Source organism: Cetorhinus maximus, chromosome 24, assembly GCF_964194155.1.
Source record: "Cetorhinus maximus chromosome 24, sCetMax3.hap1.1, whole genome shotgun sequence".
Taxonomy (NCBI): domain Eukaryota; kingdom Metazoa; phylum Chordata; class Chondrichthyes; order Lamniformes; family Cetorhinidae; genus Cetorhinus; species Cetorhinus maximus.
The window spans coordinates 45,865,414-45,887,619 of NC_135902.1; the positions used below are offsets into that span (position 1 = coordinate 45,865,414).

The window sequence follows — 22,206 nt, forward strand, 5'->3', positions numbered from 1 at the left end:
TGTTCCTGTGGCTTCAACACTCGTTCTCAAGGGATAGTCGTCTTTGTTTTGTAAGTTTTTACATGAATGAAATTGCACAAGGGCTTCTAAATCTACAACTTCTTAAATTAGACCAAAATTGAATGTTTGCCAATTAACCAACTTGAGTAAGAGCATTTTACAGTTGCAATTCATATTTTGTGATCCTAATCCATGCTGTAGGGTACAGCTGAAGCTATCAGTACGTTACCTTAGGAAACATTCAAACAGATAAGCCGAGAGTATCTCCTATATAAATTGCCACAATGACATTAAACCAAATGGTCCTAAAATCTAGGCGCACAAATGATTCAAATCAGTGCCAAACTCATCCTCTAACACAAAATAAAGTCAGTTAACACAAGCCACTACTTTCAAAAAAAGTGTTTATTTATACAGTGGATTGAGCACTATGAACACTAATCATTCCTTTATGCTTTGAAAGCCTCAGTCCAAAGACCAGTTACAGACAATGATAAATGGCTATGTAAGCTTCAATACCCTCAACATTAATGACAACAAGTCTTGAAGGCACAGCAGGAGAGCCAACCAGTTTCTCCAACATCAGCTGTAGTAAATAAAATCTTTGGTTCAGATACATTGTTAGATGTACAGTCCCTATGATTTTGAAATAAAGGTCATTCTTCATTAAACACCACCCTTTTGCTGACTACACCCCTTGCCCCACACCCCCAACCACCTCCCCAACTAAATAACACATTAAAATACAATGTTCTTCTATCATTGTGAATTAAAAGAAAAATAATTTTTCTTCCACCTCTCATGAAGGCACGAGCTCCTGCTGAGATGTCATTCCACAGGTTTTGATATGTTATTCTGAGGACATCACAGATAAGCCTGATCTCTCCTCAGAAACCATACTTTATCAGCAACAACCTAGGGTTTACTGGATAGTGATCAGAAGTGGGAGCTCAGGCCTATCTCATACATCTAAAGAAAAAACACATGGCCCTCTAATTACAGAATAAAATAAAGGAAATAAGCCACAACACTTCCCCAGAAACTAAGTCAAATGGACTTTCACCACTTGGCACTCTTCAACTGTTATAAGAACAAGTCAGATACAAAGATATATTTGTGTAGAGCAATGACTCTAGACTTAACACAATGTGGTTGCTCACCATTAGCTTAAACTATACAACTGGAGCTCAGCTCTGGGTGTAGCATTGAGGATCCTAAGTATTTAAGAATGAAAAATAACTGAAGAAATTCTCTTTTTTTAAATAAAAGCTAATTTTGTTAGCATCAGCACTAATTGCATTAGCAGGCAGCTGTTCAACAATTTTTACTTCAACTTAGCAATGCATAAATATTAAGGCAGAAGAAAAAAAAATGTTCATTTGAGTCTGGTGCAGTTGAAATCCTTACAGTGGAATCCTCATGCAAATGAAAAATTAATAGGAACTGCACTGTGGTGCTGTACACACAACACAGTGCAGTGGGAACATGCGTGTGCTGCTGTGACTGTCCATGTGATCTATTCCAAGTGCCTTGCCAGTCACAGTCCTGCACATCACCAGTAGTGGTGGTGGGGTTTCAGCCAGTAGCTGGCAAGCAGACTTGACTTCACATCCAGAGTCCCCTCAACTTGAATGCTGAAATAATGTCAATAGTCTGGATGACCCCAATATCACTTCAAAAAGGCACTTTGCAGCAAGTTGCCAGTTAATTATATAAGACATTCCTCCCAATGCAACAGTTGCCAATTTAACTACAATTTTATATTTTACATTCAGTTTATGCCACAGAGAGCCAAAAGCTAAATAACATTTCCCTATCATTTAAGAGCCCAATTTCAGTAGTTTATACAGTATAAAGAATACAAAAAGTTATTTTACAAAAGTGATTTTGACTGCTAAATAAAATTATAGAATATAAAGTGGTACAAAAGAAAAAAATGCAACTTAATGAAAGTAACAGTGCATCACTGGATTCTAGAAGTTGTGCAGATTTTCATTTCGATGGATAGAACTAAATAGCTTCTCCCAACTCCCCAAGTACTGCCCTGAAGAGAGCTTGTTTGCAGCAGTAATTCTGCACAAGATACATGCATGTTCCAGGCAGACACCTTTCCCCAAGCCCCTACCATTGGTCTACTGGTTCTGTAAGGCACCTTTGCACAAAAAAATAAATAAATACCTCAGAGTAGAGATTAAGGAGGAAAAAAGTCCACATGCAAAACAGGAAATACATAGCAGGAAAGAGAAACATTAACTTTTCCAACTCAGGAGAGTTCCCATCCAAAACATGAACCCACACACCCCCATATTTAATAAAACATTAACCCATATACCTTCTCTCCAAGCCATATACCTTCTTAGATTCTGGCATATGTGCTGTGCATTTTCTGCTTTTATGGAGGAGTATAGTTTTGGAAGAAGGAAGTTGGCAAATTTGAGCTGTTTGTTTTTGAAGATATTGTCCAGCCAGCCAAGTGAACATAAAAAGCAATAGAAAGCTCCTTTTAATATTCAGACTGATCGGTAGATACTGTCTTTTATTTTTTCTAGCACACTGTATTGGGATGGAGGGGGCAACAGACATTCTAACCCAGTGGAAATAATCAAACAGACAAGCTACTATTCCTGATGCAAATGGAAACCTTGAGATCATGACTGCACACCACACATATTGCTGCTGACTGGTTCCACAATCGTCACAAGAGATGAAATCTTTCCTCTCTAGCGACTAGGACTCCCAGATTCTGCAGCCAGAACTCCCAATTTGATCTTGGTATCTGATCAGAAGACAGATTAGATGAAATATAAAAAAAGGACCAAAAAAAAGTGAGTTTTGCCTTCCATGACCTCAGGGCATCTTAAAGCACTTTAAGCCAATTTGTGCACAGCAATCTCCCACAAACAGCAATGCAATAGTGGCAAGATCATCTGTCTTAGTGATATCAGTTGTGGAATAAATAAATATTGGCCAGGACACCAGGGAGAACTCTCTGCTCTTCTTCGAAATAGTGCCATGAGATCCTTTACATCTTCCCTGAGGAGGCAGACAATGCCTCAGTTTAAAGCCATTACCATAACAGATGAGTTCAGACCTTCTTGTTCCATCTCCAGCCCTTTTGGACTCTGCCACAGCGATTGAATTTAATCTATGACTATACATGCAATTTAACTACCCAAACCAGATTGCCAATCACTATTACTATTCTTCTCCACAAGCTTTCACCTTGCCCACCCCAACCTAAACATTTCACTTCCCTGGGTTATTTTAATCTAAACTGTGCGTACAGCGTGGACTGCATTTACCCAGCTGGGGACTTATGCTGCACACCTGTAAACAAAGTGCTTCTGTTGTCTTGAATCCAGCATAGTTCGGATGCCTATAAACTAAGAAATCCAACCAAATTACAAGTTGAAATTCCTTACAGTAATTTCACAAAGGCACAGCAGATAGAAACTCACTTACATATCCTGTCAAAACAAGAAGCGAGATAAAGCACATTAGCCATGTACTCAATCGTTTAAAAAAACATTCCAGCTATAAAATAATTAAACCCCGGCAGATCAACATGTTCACGTCCAGCACTTAGAGCATGTGGTGGGTTCCCTCTTTTCATGAGTGCTCTACACTGTGACTGTAGCATGTGACAAACTGAACCAGTGGATGACAAACTGTGCAAACCTCCCAGCACAGATTCAAACGCACTCGCATACACGTTAAACCTTTTGCAATAAAAGGCCACTTCAATTTTTGATCTAGGGTGTCCCAAGGAAATGGGGGCAAACAGGAGACCAATTCTTGAGGGATGAATAGCACATGGGGACACAGGGATGTAAAGCACAATAATCTGCTTCATTTACTATCAGTTTTATGATACATTTTAATCATATCTGATGTTTCTCAACTGTTTTATTCTATTAGGATTCTTTTAGTGGGGGCATATTTCATAGGAATTTATGAATCAATGACACGATCTAATTGATTGGTACAGCTTCTATCTCAACTTCAAGAGTGTTCCAATGGTCACGTCCAATTACATGGAGCAAACATTAGAAATTCAAAAAGGCTTCAAATTGGATACAACTTATCTTGCTGGATATTTATGGGTCTAATATTTGTGAAGTATGGGAACAATAAATAGAGCTTATGAAAAGAAGATTCCAAGTGCAGGGCTGTGTGTTACTTACAGTACAGATACACACCTCCTATTAACAATTTCTCCCAAACTCCCATTGTATCATTAATAGTAGCCCAGCAGAAACCAAGGAGAACCTGCAAAGGGCTGTTTCTACAGACTTTCCATCAAAGTCACAACGGGCGATCAGGAAAACTCAGTGGAAAATTCTATCCTCAAAGATCTTGGCTGGAGAATAATGGAAAAAAATCAGAATTTGCTTTTAGCCTCTTTTTTAAACATTGTGGAAAAACACTGGTGAGCATAACAACTGGAAAAAAGGGACAGAATCTTTCTCAACTTACTACCGATTGCACATGTCAGAAATCTCCACAAGTTCAAAAAGTGTGTCGCTCCATTAATTTAAAAACCTGTTTTAATGTTTCTGATCACAATACATGCAGCAAGAGAGGGGGAGGTGCGGTTAAATGCTTCACTTCAAATGGCAACGGGTTTATAAAGGGCAGCTGTTGACATGCAGACCCAAATTCACTTCACCGGAGACAGTATTTTACTGAAGCCTCTGCACTTACCATAAATCCAGGTTCCAAAATTGCATGTTTTACAATTCTCTTAACTAACTACAATTAGAGTGCACAGATTCAACACACTTCACCAGCTCATCTCATACTCCTGCCACGAACCATCCATTAACTCTTACAAAGCTGCATTTAAATACAGAAGTATAAAGCTTTTCATCACACTGTAACCCTCCCATCTTTAAGGTGAGCAATGTTTGCCAAACACTTTACTTCTATAGATCCTCCTCCTCTGGATGTTAAACTGGACATGTTAAGCTTTCCCCTTCCAGCTCATTAAGTTGAGGGAGGTCACAGAGTATGAAACACTCCTCCACTTTTTACATCCAGCTGAGATTTCCTTAACCCATGACAGGTCATGGATAACCCAAGTTTAAACAGAGAAAAAGCTCCTTCTACCAACTGTGACTTGAAGCCACAAACTGAAATCATTCCCTTCAGCAGCACTGACATTTTCACCTCCTAGACTATTGTGTGTCGAGTGGTACTTCGTGCTGCATTAAAAGACGTTTTATCCCGAGTTTGCACCCACAAGAATTTCCTTCAAATCATGCCCCCCTTTTATGTTGAGTAAATGTTCTGATTCTGCAACTGCCAAGCTCACTCACTTTACAGTGCAGGTCACATTCGGCACAGGGAAGTTCACGGCACAACCCCGGATGTTTTCCTGGCACCGATGATGCAGCTTTAAAGCAGCAGTGCATGGTGACCTGGCACACTTCACAAATACAAAACCACATTTCTGTCACTGCCCAAAGACTTTCCTCAACAGAGGGGGAGCCTGCTGACAGACAATGCTACATTTACACTGCCCAAGTTAAGGGTGCACAAAGTTAAAATGGTCTGAGGCAAGTGAGACTACATCAAGAGGAGGGTTTTGGTGTCTGATGGCATGTGAATCAGGCTATAAAGAGCTGATGCTGCTGAAGATGCCTTTCCCAAACTCAGTGTCAGGGTTCCAGACCAGTGAGTTTCCGAATGTATGCAACCCAAATGGAAACATATCAACTTTATGGAGGGGAGCAGCCCTTTCCCAACATTTAAAGTTAAGTTTTGCAATATATACAGAATGAAGTGGGAGCTTATAAATTATGTATTCTGTTAGAAAACTGTCCTTAAACCCAGACAATTACAATCCAGAATGGTTGTCTAATTAGCGATAACTGTGAAGTCAGAGGAGGGTCCTAACACATCTAGAATATTATTTAACATTTTAACAAAATAAATGAAAATAGTCAAATAGCACGTTTGTGGACCAGGGTTGAGGGCGGAGTTGCTTGGTGATGCTGGAAGTCCTTACTTGAAACAGCTACTGGAGGAATGGAATCTCAGGTTGAAAGGTGAGCTTTGAGAAGACACAGGCAGGGCGAGGGCTCCTGTCAAGAGTCGCTCCGTACAACAGGCCCTCCCTTTCAGCTGTGCAGCTGCCGAGGGAGGTTGAGCAAAGACTTCCCTTCATGGTGAGGGAGGAAGTCACTCAGCATGGTTTGCAGTGCAAGCGCACACATGTTTTTGGTGGCCAGTGGGTGTTGCAGGAAGCTTGACAACATGCCCACCCTCTTCACAGAGGGCAGGAAGGCCTGATTTTGGAACGGGGGGGAGGGGGGAAAAGAGAGAAAATAAAAGGTAAAATGCCACACCCTGAAATTGAAAAATGATTATAGTAGCAGCAATGTCTTTTCCTGCTTGCCATTGCATGGTTCAGTTTGCCTCACACTCCAGGAGCTGTGGGAGGGACGGTTCGTTTTGCTTTAGTATGTAGGTGGTTTATAATCATCAGAGTCCGACCGGGCAGTATTACCAAATGGCGGCTGCTGGTAGTTTTCACTAACGTTGGGATACGGTGGGTAATCATTCGTCGGATCCATATACTTCTCGGAGAAGTCCTCTGCGCCCATGCGATACCTCTTTAAGGCAAAATAAACCAGCAACCCCTAAATGGAAGGCAAGTCCAGAGTTAAGATCAGGAATTAAAAACCTGGAACAACATCGCTATGTCAGTATAACATTGAAAACCGAGACTCGGTTCTAAACCTCAATGAAGTGTGTAGATTGATTTTGCTGCACAATAAAACTCTAGCTACACAATTCATTTCCCTGATGTTTTCACTTCACAGCGCGTACACTTAAAAGAGATTAGTCTAGTGGTCGCATTCCTCTTCATCTTCAAAGTGCCCCCTCCCCCATTATCTTAGTTATGTAAAAAAGTCTAGTTATGAAATATTAATTTTTCAAAATTTGTTCTTGAGATGTAGGTGTTGCTGGCAGGGCCAACATTTACTGCCCATCCCTAATTGCCCCTTGAGAAGGTGGTGGTGAGCTGCCTTCTTGAACCGCTGCAGTCCATGTGGTGTAGGTGCACCCACAGTGCTGTTAGGGAGCGAGTTCCAGGATTTTGACCTAGCGACAGTGAAGCAACAGCGATATATTTCCAAGTCAGGATGGTAAGTGGCTTGGAGGGGTGATCAAAAATAGAACCTGGCAGAATTTCTTTCCTCCAGAGAGCCCCTACTCAAGTCTCCTGCCTTGACTTCAAAGAGTTTCTTGCATCTCCGAGTGGATTTAATAGGGAAATTTTAGACCAGCTTAACAGACCTGCCATTGCTCCATCCCAGGTAAACACAGGCAGAAGCTGGTGTTCGCTACCCCCCTCAGAGCCTTCTACATTCCACAGCTGAAGCTGAAATGTGACAGCAGACTGCAAATACCAGAGATCAAATAGCACACCAACCACTTTACGCTTATAAGCAGCTTTGATCTCATCTGAAACTATGGCCACTGAGTGGGGGTGGAAATCATGCTAGGCTAGTCACACTGTTGAGTGCATTTCATAAGCATTGGTCCATATTTTGCAGGGACTTGTGCCATTTAATGCATTTAATGTCTATAGCTAAAGACCCTTGGACAGTGTAAGAGGAAATCATGGAGCAAGTTACTCAAACCATCAAATGATGCCACTCCATATTTTCCTGGGGCACTATTTTATTAACTTCTACGAAAACAGTGAGATGTTAATCGGAACTCTGCACACCGCCCCAACTGAAAACAATGGTGATTGCTATTTTTCTGCCTTTAAGCCAGTTTTTAAACCCTGCTGCCTTTTATTTAGACTGAAAAAAAATGACAACACAGGAGACCTGTGGCAGCAGAGTATAATTCATGGACTTATGTGAGAGGAAACTGGTTGTTTTATTTTGCAGGTTTTGCAAGTCTACAAGTCACATACACAAACACTTGTCTGTTGACCCCAATTAGCAGCAACATCACTGGGAAATGATCCAAGCAATCCGGATGTCTCTCTTAATCAATACAGAGTGGTTGATTTTGGAAGTTGCCTGATCCTCAGATAAATTCATGTCTCCATGCATCACTTTTGCACTGGCAGATACTTTAAAACCCTCCCTTAAATAATTATGGTCTCTTTTATTGCATGACCTGATGCATAAAGATAGTTAAATTGAAAAGTCTGCCCAAATAAACAATTATTTCCATTGTAGCCTCTAAAAATCTGGTAAAAAACCCAACATCTCAGTGGTGTGCATACCATTTCAAGAAAGCGACACAATCATATCTCAGTGAATGAAGATACAGAAGATCTTTAAGAAAAAAATTGAACAATTTCTCAATAAAATGTCATCCAACTAAATTTAAGCAGCACCTTGCTAATTACTGTGTCTGTACATGTTGGGCTTGAACCAAATTAGCTGTAGTTAACAGTCTAAACTATATGGTCCTTTTGATCTGCAATAAATAAGCTTTCCCTCTAACAAAGCTTGTAGCACAAGCAGTTACAAGCAAGAGCCAGATCGCCCCAGAACACATTTTCATTGGCATTCACAGCTCTGCAGTTCATCGAGGTTAACCTGTAACAACCTTTAAAAAAAAATTCTCTCAACTATAGTGACAAGAAAGTGGCTCACCAGAGTCTCCAAGGGCAATTAGGGATGGGCAATAAATGCTGGCCTTGCTAGCGACACCCACATCAAGAATAAATTACAAATAAGTTAATATTTTCATAGCTAGATTTTTTTTGCGAATGGAATGATCTATTAAATTTCCATTTAATTAACCTCAAGTGTCAAAAACTCAGTAGGTCTTGCTATTGGAATAATAATAATATAGACAAGATTGACTTTTTTTAAATGACTGTTGTTTTCTCCCTTTGCAGCCAGTCTGGTTTATTATTGTTGCATTTTAAAATCCATAATTTTCCAAGAGTTACAGCTTCCTGCAGTTTAACCCCCTTCCCAACTGAATAAATCCAGTTATAACAAGTAAATCGGAATTCAGCTGTGTCGTTTCATCCCTCCCACAAGGTGGATCAATAGGAACCAAAAAAAAAAACCCTCAACATTCAGGACAGTGTTCTTAAAAACGTAATCTGGTGATATCAGGTGTTCAGATCCCACATCTGCTAATTGAACACCAGACTTTGCTCACAGTAAACTAGATAAGAAGGGAGTTTGCAGATAACAGCTGTTGGTTTAATTGTTTCATTATTTCCCAACCCCGCCAGCAATTGTAAAAATATTTTGCCAAACCTCTTCCTCCCCCCAATTCAGAGTCACAGCAACACAAACCTGCCATATCCTTTAAAGACTTTTACACGTCTACTTCATTAAACCAAGAAATCAGCAGTACAAACAAACTCTTTGACTTACCCAGCTGAAAATGGAGAAGAAGGAGAAGGCAATGGCTGCCCGGGCACTATCTGCCCCTAGGACTGGAAGGACAGTTGTGGACACCCACTGATTGGTGAGGAAACAAAAGCCAACAAACCACAAGAACGTCCAGGAACCTAGGGGGAACAAAAAAAAAAAACTGGCTCAACTGTTACGAGCAATTGCTCAAGAACCAGCATAAACCATCAACTGTGCAAACATTATTTTAAACAGCAACCCTCTCATGTTATTTCACAAGATGGAGACTGGCACCAAATGGATTTTAAGTTGAACAAATGACAGAGATCAGCAATAGGCCACTCGCTTCACTGCTACTGAATTAAGTGTTCACATCTTGCTTGCGCTTGGACTGCTTTAGTACAAAACCTCTGTCACTTATCAGCTATGGGGATGCCGGAACTCAGTCAGTTTAACTGAACATCTTGAGAGAATAAGCAATGGTGTCCCCCAGGCCAAGATCAGGATTCATGCACATATAAAGTAGGGCTCCCAACAGGGAACATCTGTGCTCTACAAGGAAGTCCACTGACATAATTTAAGAATGTTAAAGTGTGTTAAGGAAAGAGGCAAGAGATACATTCCTTTCATTTTCCCTGTGTGTATCAGAAAATATAAAGCACAATGACAAAGCTTTCTTCAAATACATCAGCAGCAAAGGGTGCAAGGAGAGGGGTATTGGACCACTTAGTGGGGAACTGGTTTCCAAACAAAACAAAAAGTTGAAGAATGTCTATATCATTCCTTTTGTGATGGTGCCTTTTTAAATTGTCGAAGAGCAAAAAGAGAGATGCCAGAGTTGAGGGGGGAGAGAAAGGGAGAACAAACTGAAAATCCCAGGTTATCAGAGGGGAAGACATGGTAGAAAGATTTAGGGAGCTGAAGATTCTGACAGTTTCAGACAAAGCTGATGGGGTTTGCTAAGGAGACAACAAATCCACTTCACAACATCTGATTGAAGCTGAACAACATGCTAATGGTTGGAAAGCTGTAGAAAATGTGACTAGGCTCCTTAAGTAAAAAAGTGGAAGGGACGGAACCATGAATTACAGCCTGGTGAGGTTTACCTTAACTGCGGAGAAAAGTGATCAAGACTTTGATGAGAAGCTAGAAAAGGACAGCACTGGCAAAGGCAGCATGTGTTGAGAAAGCCAGTGAGAGTTTAGAAAGTATGGCTTGCATCTGATCAACATACATCATCTCTTTGAGGAGGTTACAGATTAGGGATGGATGGCAAAATATTAGGCTGGATTGAGAAGTGGCCAAAAAGTAGACATCAAAGCGTGGTGGTGTGGAGGGAGCAATCAGTGTTGGCTCATCGTGCTGGGCGATTGTTGTTTAACCGTATTTATAAGTGATTTAGGAGGATGGAATATTCAAGGTATCTAGGTTTACAAATGACAACAAACTAAGTGCAATGGCCAATGATGCAAATTGTCACAATCCAAAGGGACCTGGACTAGTAGTGATGGCAGATGGAATTCAAAAAGTGTAAGTCAAGAGATTCATTGGAAGAATATAGATTATGTGCAAAATGGCAATGTGTTTAAGGTAACAGTAGGATGGTGATCCAAGGGTTTAGCTGGACAGGTCATTAACACAGGCAGGTTCAGTGTTTGTAGGTAGTAATGAAAACACACTACGTTGTTGACCGACAGCTGGGGGTGTGGTTTCCAAGGCTAAGGTGATGCCGAAGTCGTATCAGGTCTTGGCAAGGGCGCATTGGGAGCACAGTGTTCAGCGTCTGGTCTCCGTGGCATGGGAGAAATGTAAACTTATTTCAGTGAATCCAGTGGAGGGCTGAGGCCGATTGTTCCTATTAATGTGGCCCTGAGTTATGAGGAAAGATGGTCTACCATTGGGATTTACTTTTTGCACAAGAGGATGCTGGCTGGGGCAGGGGGAAGGTAGTCTTTAAAAGGTTTTCACTGTTATGGAGAATTTGGATTGAGGAGAGTTGTTCTGTGGGGCACTGGATTCAAGGAATAGATAGGCAGGAATGTCCCAGGTTTCATCCTTGACTTCCTGGGTAGCAATGGGGTTTGACTATTTGGCTGGAGGAAGCAGTTAAGGTTGGTTATCAATTAATTGCATGCAGTTTTCATTTTTACTTGTATATGTAGCGAAACACTTCAAAGGAAACAAATACTTGGTAACATCATCTTCTTCTAGGGGATAGCAGAAGACAGTTGGTGAATTTCCTCTGCACCCTCTCCAGTGCAATCACATCCTTCCTGTAGTGTGGCAGCCGAACTTCACACAGTACTCCAGCTGTAGCTTAACTAGCATTTTATACAGTTCCAACATAACCTCCCTGCTCCTATATTCTATGCCTCGGCTAATAAAGGCAAGTATTCCATATACCTTCTTAACCGCCTTATCTACCTGTGCTGCTCCCTTCAGTGATCTATGGACATGTACATCAAGGTCCCTCTGATCCTCTGTACTTCCTAGGGTCCTACCATTCATTGTGTATTCCCTTGCCATGTTAGTCCACCCAAAATGCATCACCTCACACTTCTCAGGATTAAATTCCATTTGCCACTGCTCTGCCCATCTTACCAGCCCATCTATATCATCCTGTAATCTAAGGCTTTCCTCCTCACTATTTACGACACCACTAATTTTCGTGTCATCTGCAAACTTACTGATCATACCTCCTATATTCATGTCTAAATCATTAATGTACACTACAAACAGCAGAGGGTCCCAACACCGATCCCTGTGGTACACCACCCATCACAGGCTTCCAATCGCAAAAACAATCTTCGACCATCACCCTCTGCCTCCACCCACTAAGCCAATTTGGATCCAAATATGTCAAAATTGCCCTGGATCCCATGAGCTCTTACCTTCTTAACCAGTCTCCCATGCAAGACCTTGTCAAAAGCCTTACTGAAGTCCACGTAGACTACGTCAATTGCATTACCCTCATTTACACAACTAGTCACTTCCTCAAAAAATTCAATCAAATGTCAGATTATACAAAAATCAAACAGTTACAAATAACAGAGGCACCAGCAATGGGGGGAAAAAAGTACATTTAAGCACCAAATGCATTTTAAATTGTTATATCTTTGATCTAGTAGCTTTAAAAAAAATCATGAGTGCATGGATGCAGGAGAATGTTCACAAAGAAATCTGATACTGAGACCAGAATCAGACATGGTCAGCATCATGGCTGTAATTGGTCATTGAAAACAAGATGGTGGGATAACTGCCCAAGGCAGCATCAAACCAATCAGCCCTCAGCAAAACCATTAAACCCAAAATGGGGAAGGGGAAGAATAGACAGTTATTTATAAATCATGCAAATAACTGAGAAAAAGAATAGATGAGTAAAATATTTGAATCCCATATGGAATATTGTACTTCCAGAGCAATAAGAAAATATAGAAGACTGCTTGTGAATTAACACCACACAGAAGACGGAGTTGCCTATTACCGTTCCTTTATCCACTTCCCTTCCCTTCCCAATAGGTTTCCCTCTTCTTCTGAAGGCAGAGTCTGACCCTGCAGCACAGACCCACAAGTACCAGCTAATACCTTAGCCAAGTAATCATTCATCACAGGCACAACTAGACAGAAGAGCTGGTGGTGGAAGAGGGAAGAGAAAGAGAATGGAATCTAGAACTCAGTCCAGTCCTGTTCAGTCTCTCTCTGAGGACAGTGCGAGGTGTGGTGTCGCAGCCTCAGTGAATCAATGAAGTAACCAGGGTCAAAACCTAAATCATCTTGACCTGCGTGGCTCAGTTACAAACCAAATATTGCACTGACCAACCTTACGGGTTTTTTTTTTTAAAAACTTTTTTTTTAAACATCACACAGGACAGTTGGGTTCCAGGTTTTCGTTCATAAGCAGCCCATTTAATTTGAGACTAGTTTACAAACTATTATACTTAAGTCTTCCAAGTCCTAACCTTTGATAAACAAATGATAATATCCTGCTATCAATCTGTCAGTGTGATAAATTAACTGTACGAGGCAGCCCTGGGTACGAACATTGTGGAGCCTGTGGCCTTGGCTGGGAAACAGTGTTACAGAAAGATTTCCCCATTGCTCACAGCCCACATTTTATTGTAGTCTGCTTACCTGAAATTCCAATGTCAGCCATAACGATGTGCTTGCGCTGGGTAACATTGCTGATCTGAGGAAAATAGACATCAAGAGCAAAGAAGACTATGCAGATGAGGAATGCAATCACACCAATTCCCACACCATAGTGACAGGCATTCACATTGTGATTGAAGACGCATTTCAGGTTTGAAGAATGAAGCGTATTCATGTAACCCTCACTGGAGATGCAGCCAAACACAACTATCGAGAAGATCTAGATGAAACAAAAAATAAAAAATAATAAACAAAGCAAAATTGTTATGCACAAGAAAGAAAAGCTCGCATTTCTATAGTGCCGTCCGTGATCTCAGGATGTCCCAGAGGATTTCACAGCCATTGCAACATACAAGACCCACAATACAGATACTGGTGAAAGATGGTACAATCCCCATTCTTGCATTTACAGATCAGAGTGTCACATCTAAATGCTGATGTGGCTCAAAATAAATTGTAATCATTCACCATGGCACAGACTGCTTCACAAATATCAGGGGTTCTAGAGATCTTGTTCTTAGCCAAAATCACATTTCCACAGTTGCCACTTAATCCCAAATCAGTATCTAGGGCCCCTGCAAGATTTCACCAATTCTGATAATCTTGAACATTATGTCTCTGCACTCTCCTGTTCTCAGTATGCACTGTACAGCTCTCTTAAATACAATTCTGACAAATAATGCTTGCTTTTGATCTGATGGTCTATACACAGGTTAAAAATTAACATGTTTGTATCATACCCACCTTAGTCAGTAAACCTGTTTAAATTAAAACAGCATTGTAACTTGCCTTACACCAAAGTCACATGATATGTAAAATATAGCCATTTCTGGGAGAAATCCAGCAAAAGGCTGTTCATGTTTAACGCTCCATATTTTCTTCTAGGAACACAGGACTTAGGAGCAGGAGTAGGCCATTCAGGCCTTCAAGCCTGCTCCGCCATTCAATGAGATCCTGGCTGATCTGGTCGTGGTCCCAATTCCACTTTGACGTCTGCTCCCCATAACCCTCGACTCCCTTGTTTTATCAAAAATCTGTCTAACTTTGCCTTGAATAACTTCAAATGACCCAGCCTCCACTGCTTTAAGGGGAAGAGAATTCCACAGACTAACGACCCTCAGAAAAAAATTCCCTTCATCTGTGCCTTAAACAGTAAACCTCTTATTCTTAAACTGTGTCCCTTGGTTCTAGTTTCTCCCACAAGTGGAAACATTCTCCTGGTATCTACCCTATCAAATCCTGTCAGGATCTTATATGTTTCAATAAGATCACCTCTCATTCTTCTAAGCTCCAATGGGTATAGACCCAACCTGTCCAACTTTTCTTCATGGGATAAGCCCTTCATCCCAGGAATGAGTTGAGTGAACGTTCTCTGTACTGCCTCCAATGCAATTATACCTCATCCCCACAAAGAGAAGACCAAAACTGTGCACAGTTGCTCTTGCTCATGATTTTCACACAGTGCCATCACCTGAACAAAGCACATATGTAGACACAGGGTAACAGCATGGCACCAGCTCTGCCTTGATACCCTCCATGTTTGGAAAGTTAGCCTGCAGTCATGCATGAGGAAAGGTCACTGCCAGACTGCTGGTAACTGTGGATCCTATCCCACAAATGAGGTTCTAATTTAAAAAAAATAAAAGAAGGAGAAAGGGGAGTACTTGGGCCAAAACAACAACTTTTTAACTCAACTGTCATATACTTAAAAAGGAACTCACTTGAGAATATACAACATTCATTCAGGAAATTCTTTACAAACCTGCAAAATGGATAGCTCCAAAAGCATGTTATAATCACATGAAATATGTGAACAGCTTGAAATAGCTTAAGATTCATAACTTGGACATCATTTATAAAATGAGACTACGCTAATTGGCAAGTTACATAAAGGCTGGGGCTCTAATTCCTTTCGAATTTAACATTACTGCTATATAATTCTATTAGAGCCGACTGCAATTCGTGCTAATGCCTCAGTCCTCATGCAACACAAAACCAGCCTTCTTCAATTTTGAGACAGTAATGTGCATTATTATTTGCGACAGATACATTATTTAACCTGACAGTTCAAACAGCATCATTCTGCCAGATCAATGATGTTATCTGAAGCTCCTAAAATTACAGTCTTTATTCGTCACTGAGCAGTCTCGGAGTGAGTGGACCCTTGGCTGCACCAATGGTCAGAACTCAATGTTTCGAGGAGACAGTGAGTCACAAGCAGCAGTTTTTTTGTTTGCATCTAAATTTGTTTTACACTGACACAGCGAGCTGCCAACTCTGGCTAGATTTCTCCCTGCAGGTTTAACATCAACTGCACTAAGCCAGTTGAACAAACTTTTTCTTCCAGTTCTTCTATTTTTAAAATTAATATACAAAAAAAAGTGCCCAGAGAAAATGAAAACAACCATATTTTTAATACCCCAATAATTTTACTCCTGGGTTGCTCAGAATAGCAACCTGGAGGTTAATCTTAAATTCCTGCAGGTTCTGGGGCAATTCTGGAGGGTTGGCAACCCTATTGACACATATCTAGATTTGAATTTGAACAACATACAGTCCATGTGATATCTCCCTGTATCTGTTTACACAGCACTGCCAGCACTTTCTTATTGACTGTTTATCATGACATGCAGAAACACACATGATTCTTGCATTCCAATAGCATTGAACACAGGCTATATATAATTTTTTTGATGTAAAGAGACTAGGCCCTTGGCCCAATCTCCAGTTAAATCACCTTCACTATAAAGAAGCAAGCCTACATAACCATCATATTGGAGGGTCACAGCATGATAGAAAAGGCACTGCAAGAAACGCCAAGTGGACTCATAAGAACATAAGAAACAGGAATAGGAGTAGACCATTTGGCCCCTCGAGCCTGCTCTGCCATTCGATAAGATCATGGCTGATCTTCCTGAGTTTCGATTTCCATGTTCCAATCTAACCTTGATTCCCTTGCTTAACAAGATTCTATCTACCTCTGCCTTAAAAATATTCCATGACCCCGCCTCCACCACCTTCTGAGGCAGAGAGTTCCAGAGTTGCACAAGCCTCAGGGAAAAAAACTCTAAGAGACTCATGGGTATAATTCTCTCTTTTGCTCTTCTTCCATGTGCTGTGCTTAACTGCACAATGTTCCAGTGTAGTAATGGAAACAAAAAGATGAGGGAGATGCCATTTTGAACAACAGCAGTATGGGGGTGGGAAGGGGGTGGGGGGTGTCAAATGATGAACAATTAAGGCATCAAAAATACTCCTGGGACTTTGTGGCCCAGCTGGCACAGGAAGCAAAGTAGCTCATCAGGCAAAATCAGAACAGATGATCTGAAATGAAATGCCAGCCTTGCCTCAATGGTAGCACTCATGCCTCAAAAGATTGTAGGCTCAAGTCCCATTCCAGAGGCCTGAGCACATAATATGGGCTGACATTTTCAGTGCAGTACTAAGGGACTGCAGCACTGTCAGACATGTGAGCCTCTTGACTGATATATTAAACCTGTCTTCCTTCTCAGATGGGTGCTGTAGACCTCTTAACACCATTCCAAGATGGTCAGGGGAGCTCTTCCAGTGTCCTGGCATGCAAATTGACCACGGGATTTCCCTACATAGCACCAGGGAATGCATTTCAAAAATACGCCACTGGATGTGAGTTGAATATCCTGAGGTCATGAATGGCTCAAGAAACATGCAAGTCCTTTCTTCCTCATTTGTTTTTCATGGGACATGGGCTTGGAAGATTTGGATCTGGTCATGCAGTGTAAATTAATTTGAATTTGAGTTACACTGTAACATGTGGTCCTGCTGAAGTCATTACGTACAATTTGTGGACCAAAAGATACATTTTATCCTTGGTGTTTTCGATGGAAATTTCCAAACTCTTTTCCCAAACAAATTAACAATTTGCATTTCTATAGTGCCCTTCATGTGTAGGAAGGCATCTCAAATATACTTAACATCAGGACAGCAGAGGACTGAAGAAAATCAGGACAGGGAAAGTTCAGAGATTTGAGCCTGGAGGACCAAAGGCATCTTTGAGGAAAAAGGTTTTGATGAGAATTTTGAAAGCAGGAAGTAAACTAACCAGGCAGAAGGAACTAAGCAGGGAGTTGCTGAGCGCAGGAGCAAAGAGGTTTAATGAGCAGCCATCAGTGATGAAGTGAAGGGAGTAGCAGTCAAGAAGTCTAGTGGTAAAGGAGTGAAAGATACAGAGAGTCATCAGCACAGACTAGTTTGCTGTGGCTATTTCTGGCCCTGCCTCAAGGCAGAGAATAAAGCCCATCATTATTACAGGAAGGAATGTGAGTACTGAACAAGGAACCTCAAATCCTAGCTAAGGACTAAAGGTAAGGAATGGGAGCAAGTGGGTGTTCACTTCACCCTGCTCTCATTTCCTCACTCAGGAATAATATTAGCATTCAAAAAGGCAGCGTGACAGACAGGAAATAGTGCAAAAAGTCACCACAGAAAACATTCAATTAAGGAGAAATAGTCTGATTAAATCTACATCAACAAAATTTGTGGCTAGTAAGAATTGTACTGGAATGTTCTCTCTCATGGCAGAAAGTAATGTTTCTGCCAGTTTTCATTTTGCAGAGTCCCAGCACCTTAAGCCAACTTGCCCAAGGCTCCTTCAGCAGCACCTTCCAAAAATCCTAGCCCTGCAACTGACACTTACATTCCCAGAATGAAAGAAAAAAAGTACTTCCTCATCTATCTCTCTTAGCGTGAGACAGTTCATTCTCATCCCAAACAGAACAAGGCAGAGGCAAATCCAACAACTGTTCCAACAAGAAACCAAACTGGGAGGTGAGTTAACTTCACAACAGAAGCAATGTGGGGACCTCACTGATAAACAATTGCAATCCACATCATAGGACTGAGACACACAGGTGACAACAGGTTCAATGGGGGGATTGGTAACAGCAACCAGGAGTTTCATCCCTGATCATTATCCACTGGCCCCTGGGTGCACATGTGGAGAGCAGGAACCATACAACTTGCATTACATTACAATTATATATAAAATATCCCAAGGTACTTCACAGGAACATCAGGCACGGACAAAATTTGATTCCTAGCCACATAGTAACCTAAATCTTGGTCAAAGAATTATGCTTTAAGGGCCTTCATGAAGGTGATTTACAAAGACAGATTTTTGGGGAGAGTGTTCCAGAGTTTAAAGCCTAGGTTCCTGAAGGCATTGGCCATAGAAAATCAGGGATGGGCAAGAGGCCAGAACAGAGGAATGCAGAGACCTCAGGAGGTTTATGGGGTAGAGAAGGTTACAGAGACAGGGTGGGCAAAAAGACCCTGGAGAACAAGTTGTCAGTCAACACTCTGTCCAAAGTCATGTAGAAAATGGCTAATTAGGTGAAATATTGGAGTGTTGCCTGCAGTTGTGGACCAGCCTCCCGATATGAATCACTGCCTTCAGGGGTGAAAAGGAAAGAAAATGAGCAAAAAAAAAAACGGTGGGTTTAGAGCTTTGCTGACATCATGTTTCATGTTGCCAACAGAAGACAGACATCATGCCCTGTCTAACAGCAGCTACCATCTACAGTATGCTGAATAGAGAAGCAAAAATAAACCACACACAATCAACTCCTGTTTTAAGGCGCCTTACAACATGAACAAGCAACAATGCAATTGTGTAACAAAGTGGTGGATCATTGTGACAAAACGGCAAAAAACTAGTTACAACAGAAAACACTTCCTGTTCTACCTTGACTGCCACTACCTTTCAGTGAGACCCAAGTGGTTTCAAAAGCTGATTAAGCTTCAACTGCCATCCTGTTCAACATTATTCTTTGGGATTGTGACTGGATGCTTTCCTAATGAGTGTCAGGCTGTCAGTTTCAGTTCAAGCAGAGTCCAGTTTCCACTTAAAATACCACGAAAGAGAAATTCAATTATCAATGAAACAGGCAAAAGTGATGACTCATTTCTCCTTGTAGCAGAGATACAAGAGGGAGAGAGAGAGATAACAACTAGCTCAGTTAGAAAGTAACAAAAAGGTTGAGGGAGTGACACTTTCAGGTGGCAAAACAATGAAGATGTCAAAACTGAGGAGCAGAGAATTAAATTAAAATCAAAATAAACAAAGACAGAAAAAGTGAGACAAGATCTGGAAATCTTAAAAATTAAACCAGAGTAAAGCTATCACCAGAGAACGAGGGCTGGGTGGGGTGGGGTGGGGGGTGGGGGGTGGGGGGTGGGAACTGGCATATGTACACAGGAAATCAGCTAAGGTTTCCACACCCGAATTACTAACTTGTCTTTTCTCGTTACACGTCCAAACTATTGTACCTGCTCTGCATTCCCAGTGTTCTCTGATATTTTAATGTCAGATTTCACATTATTATTCCATTTGTATCCAGCAGCTTTTTTTTTAAAACCCCAGTCTCCAACATCTGAGGGAACGTGAGGGGGAGGGTTGGAAATCTAGCCACAGATCTCAAAGTCCCCTTGGTTGCTGCAAACACTGGACACTGTATAAACAGGACTCCCAAAGCCAAAATTTAATCTCAGTAAGGCAAAGATGATAGATAAATGAACTGGGAACGAATCTACCCAAAACGATGGAAGAATTTACAGAGTTGTAAGCACAGCTAATAAGAAATTGATAGAGCCCCAACAGAACAACGCCAGAATCATTGCTTGACATAATTTTGAATTTTGTTATTTATTAACACAGGCTCCAAAGTTAATAGAGCCAAATCATGTGGATACAGTCCTACCATGCATCAGAGTCTGAAGGAAACATTGCAGAATGAAGGACAAATAACAAGCAGGGAATTCCAATACAAAGGATAGACCAGGCAATAAAAGGCTGGGTACTGTGGAAAGGTGGGTTAAATCAGGACTGAGAAAGATCCTACATTATATTAAACTGGAACCAGATATACCCATTAAGGTAATTGACGAGGTCAGAGGGCATCAGGGGAAGGGGCAAAATTCTATTGAAGTTTAGAGGCCAAAACAAGCCTCCTAAGCGTCACCAATGTAATTTTAGACTTTTCACAGCTCGCCATAGCCCCAAATAATAACGCATAAAAAAGTGGTGTCATCTATCCATCTTAAACAGGTGCATGGGCTGCTGCATTTTGTAAAGGATTCTCTAGTGTAGGTCACAGAGTCTCTTTAAAAAGACGAACGAACCAGCAAGAAGACATTGCCTATTAGGCAAGAAATTAGCAACAGGACTGGTAGAGCAGAAACGAAATTGGACTTTTCTCTCGTTCTTAAAACACACACACACACACACCATGTTCTCAGCTGCACATAACCAGGAAGATGATGAAGTAAAATATTGCCAGGCAGGGCTGCTGGGGAGATGATGTCACTCCATGGGCAGTAGCCATGTTTCTGACACTAAAGTGGATTTATTTCTGAAGTCTCAGCAGCAAGGTCAGCACGGAGCAAAGTTGTTTTGCGGGAATTCTCCAGTCCCTGCTCTCGTTCCCTTTCCAGAAAACTCACTTGTCAGCGAGCCTGGCTGTGAAATTGGGGACAGAATGTGCTTCCCCGACAGCCCCACCTCCACCTCCACAATTACACAGCAAGATGGGTACTTTCCATGTTGGCGTCGCTCAAGACGAGCTCCCAATGGCATGTGATTCCCAGTCAGTCCGGAAGTGAAGTGAAATACGGGAGACAGCCCCATTCTGGGCCTGGACGCAAAAGGAGGGAGGGAAAAAATACGCAATTTCACACCAAAAAGTTAAATTGATCGCGTCCGACTCATTTTTACTTCGGTCTTTTCTTTGCAGCCTTGGAAATTGACAAGCAGGGAAATGTACCCAGACCCTGGAAATACCCCATTTCCCTATCCAGCCAGAACCCGCAGCAAAAACAGAAAGTGCACCTTCTCTAACTCACCCAGCACACTATCCGTGTGATCGTGTGAGGCTGTTGCAGAAAGTTCTGTAAATCAAAGGCTCCGCCCGCCTTGGCTGCGCCGTACACGCTCCCTTCCATCTCGTTACTGCGGGGAGCGAGGAAGGTTTCCCGTTCTGTTTCTCTCTTTTTATATATATATATATATATATATATAACTAGAGTCAGGGGTGGGGGTGGTGTCCAGATGAGAGCACGGAATGTGCGAGCAATTACCCGCTCGTACTGCAGACTCTCCGGGACACGTCAGTACGCAGAGAGAGAGAGGGAGATGGGGCTGGATCATCATGTGATAATACCTGAACAGAGTCAACAACCAGTGCAGGCTGGGCGAGCCGTGACAAGGGGAAGCTAGTGAACGTGAATTTAATTTTTCATTACAAATGCCATTGCATCCGAGCTGTACCTGATGCAAACGGTGACATATAAAAGCTGAAAGCGGTAGCCTCACACATCTTACAAAACTCTTGTCAATCCTAATTCTCGCCCACTTTCCCCATTTGCACCAACTCGTCAGAATCTTTTTTGACTTGCAGCCCCTGCTTATAACGCCCCGCCGTCCTATAACATTCTGCAGATTTTGAGTGCTCCTTTTATGCTTTTCCATTGCCCTGTTTTTTTTTCTCTTAGAAGTTGGAGCACTTTTGGTTTCTTTCCTGCTACCTGTTGGACCTTCCACCTTTTATAGTCCCGCCGCCCTCCTCCTCCTCCTCACTCCCTCCCTCAACCCCGGGGAAACACTGGGATGTTAATCAGAGGTTAAAGGCAAGGGGTAAAATGCGAGTTACTTTAAAAAGTGGGATAAAATCGC

The 22,206-nt window shown here is 41.6% G+C and overlaps 1 protein-coding gene across 1 annotated transcript; it reads right to left on the minus strand.

Moving 5' to 3' along the window:
* Nucleotides 1-387: 387 nt before the first annotated feature.
* On the minus strand, nt 388-21,629 carry LOC144699850 (synaptogyrin-2-like). Its single transcript, XM_078571157.1, has 4 exons — nt 21,378-21,629; nt 13,482-13,719; nt 9,372-9,508; nt 388-6,644 (listed from the first exon to the last, which is right to left on the minus strand). The coding sequence occupies exons 1-4, from the start codon at nt 21,474-21,476 to the stop codon at nt 6,462-6,464; spliced, it is 657 nt and encodes a 218-aa protein (XP_078427283.1). The 5' UTR covers nt 21,477-21,629; the 3' UTR covers nt 388-6,461.
* Nucleotides 21,630-22,206: the final 577 nt, after the last annotated feature.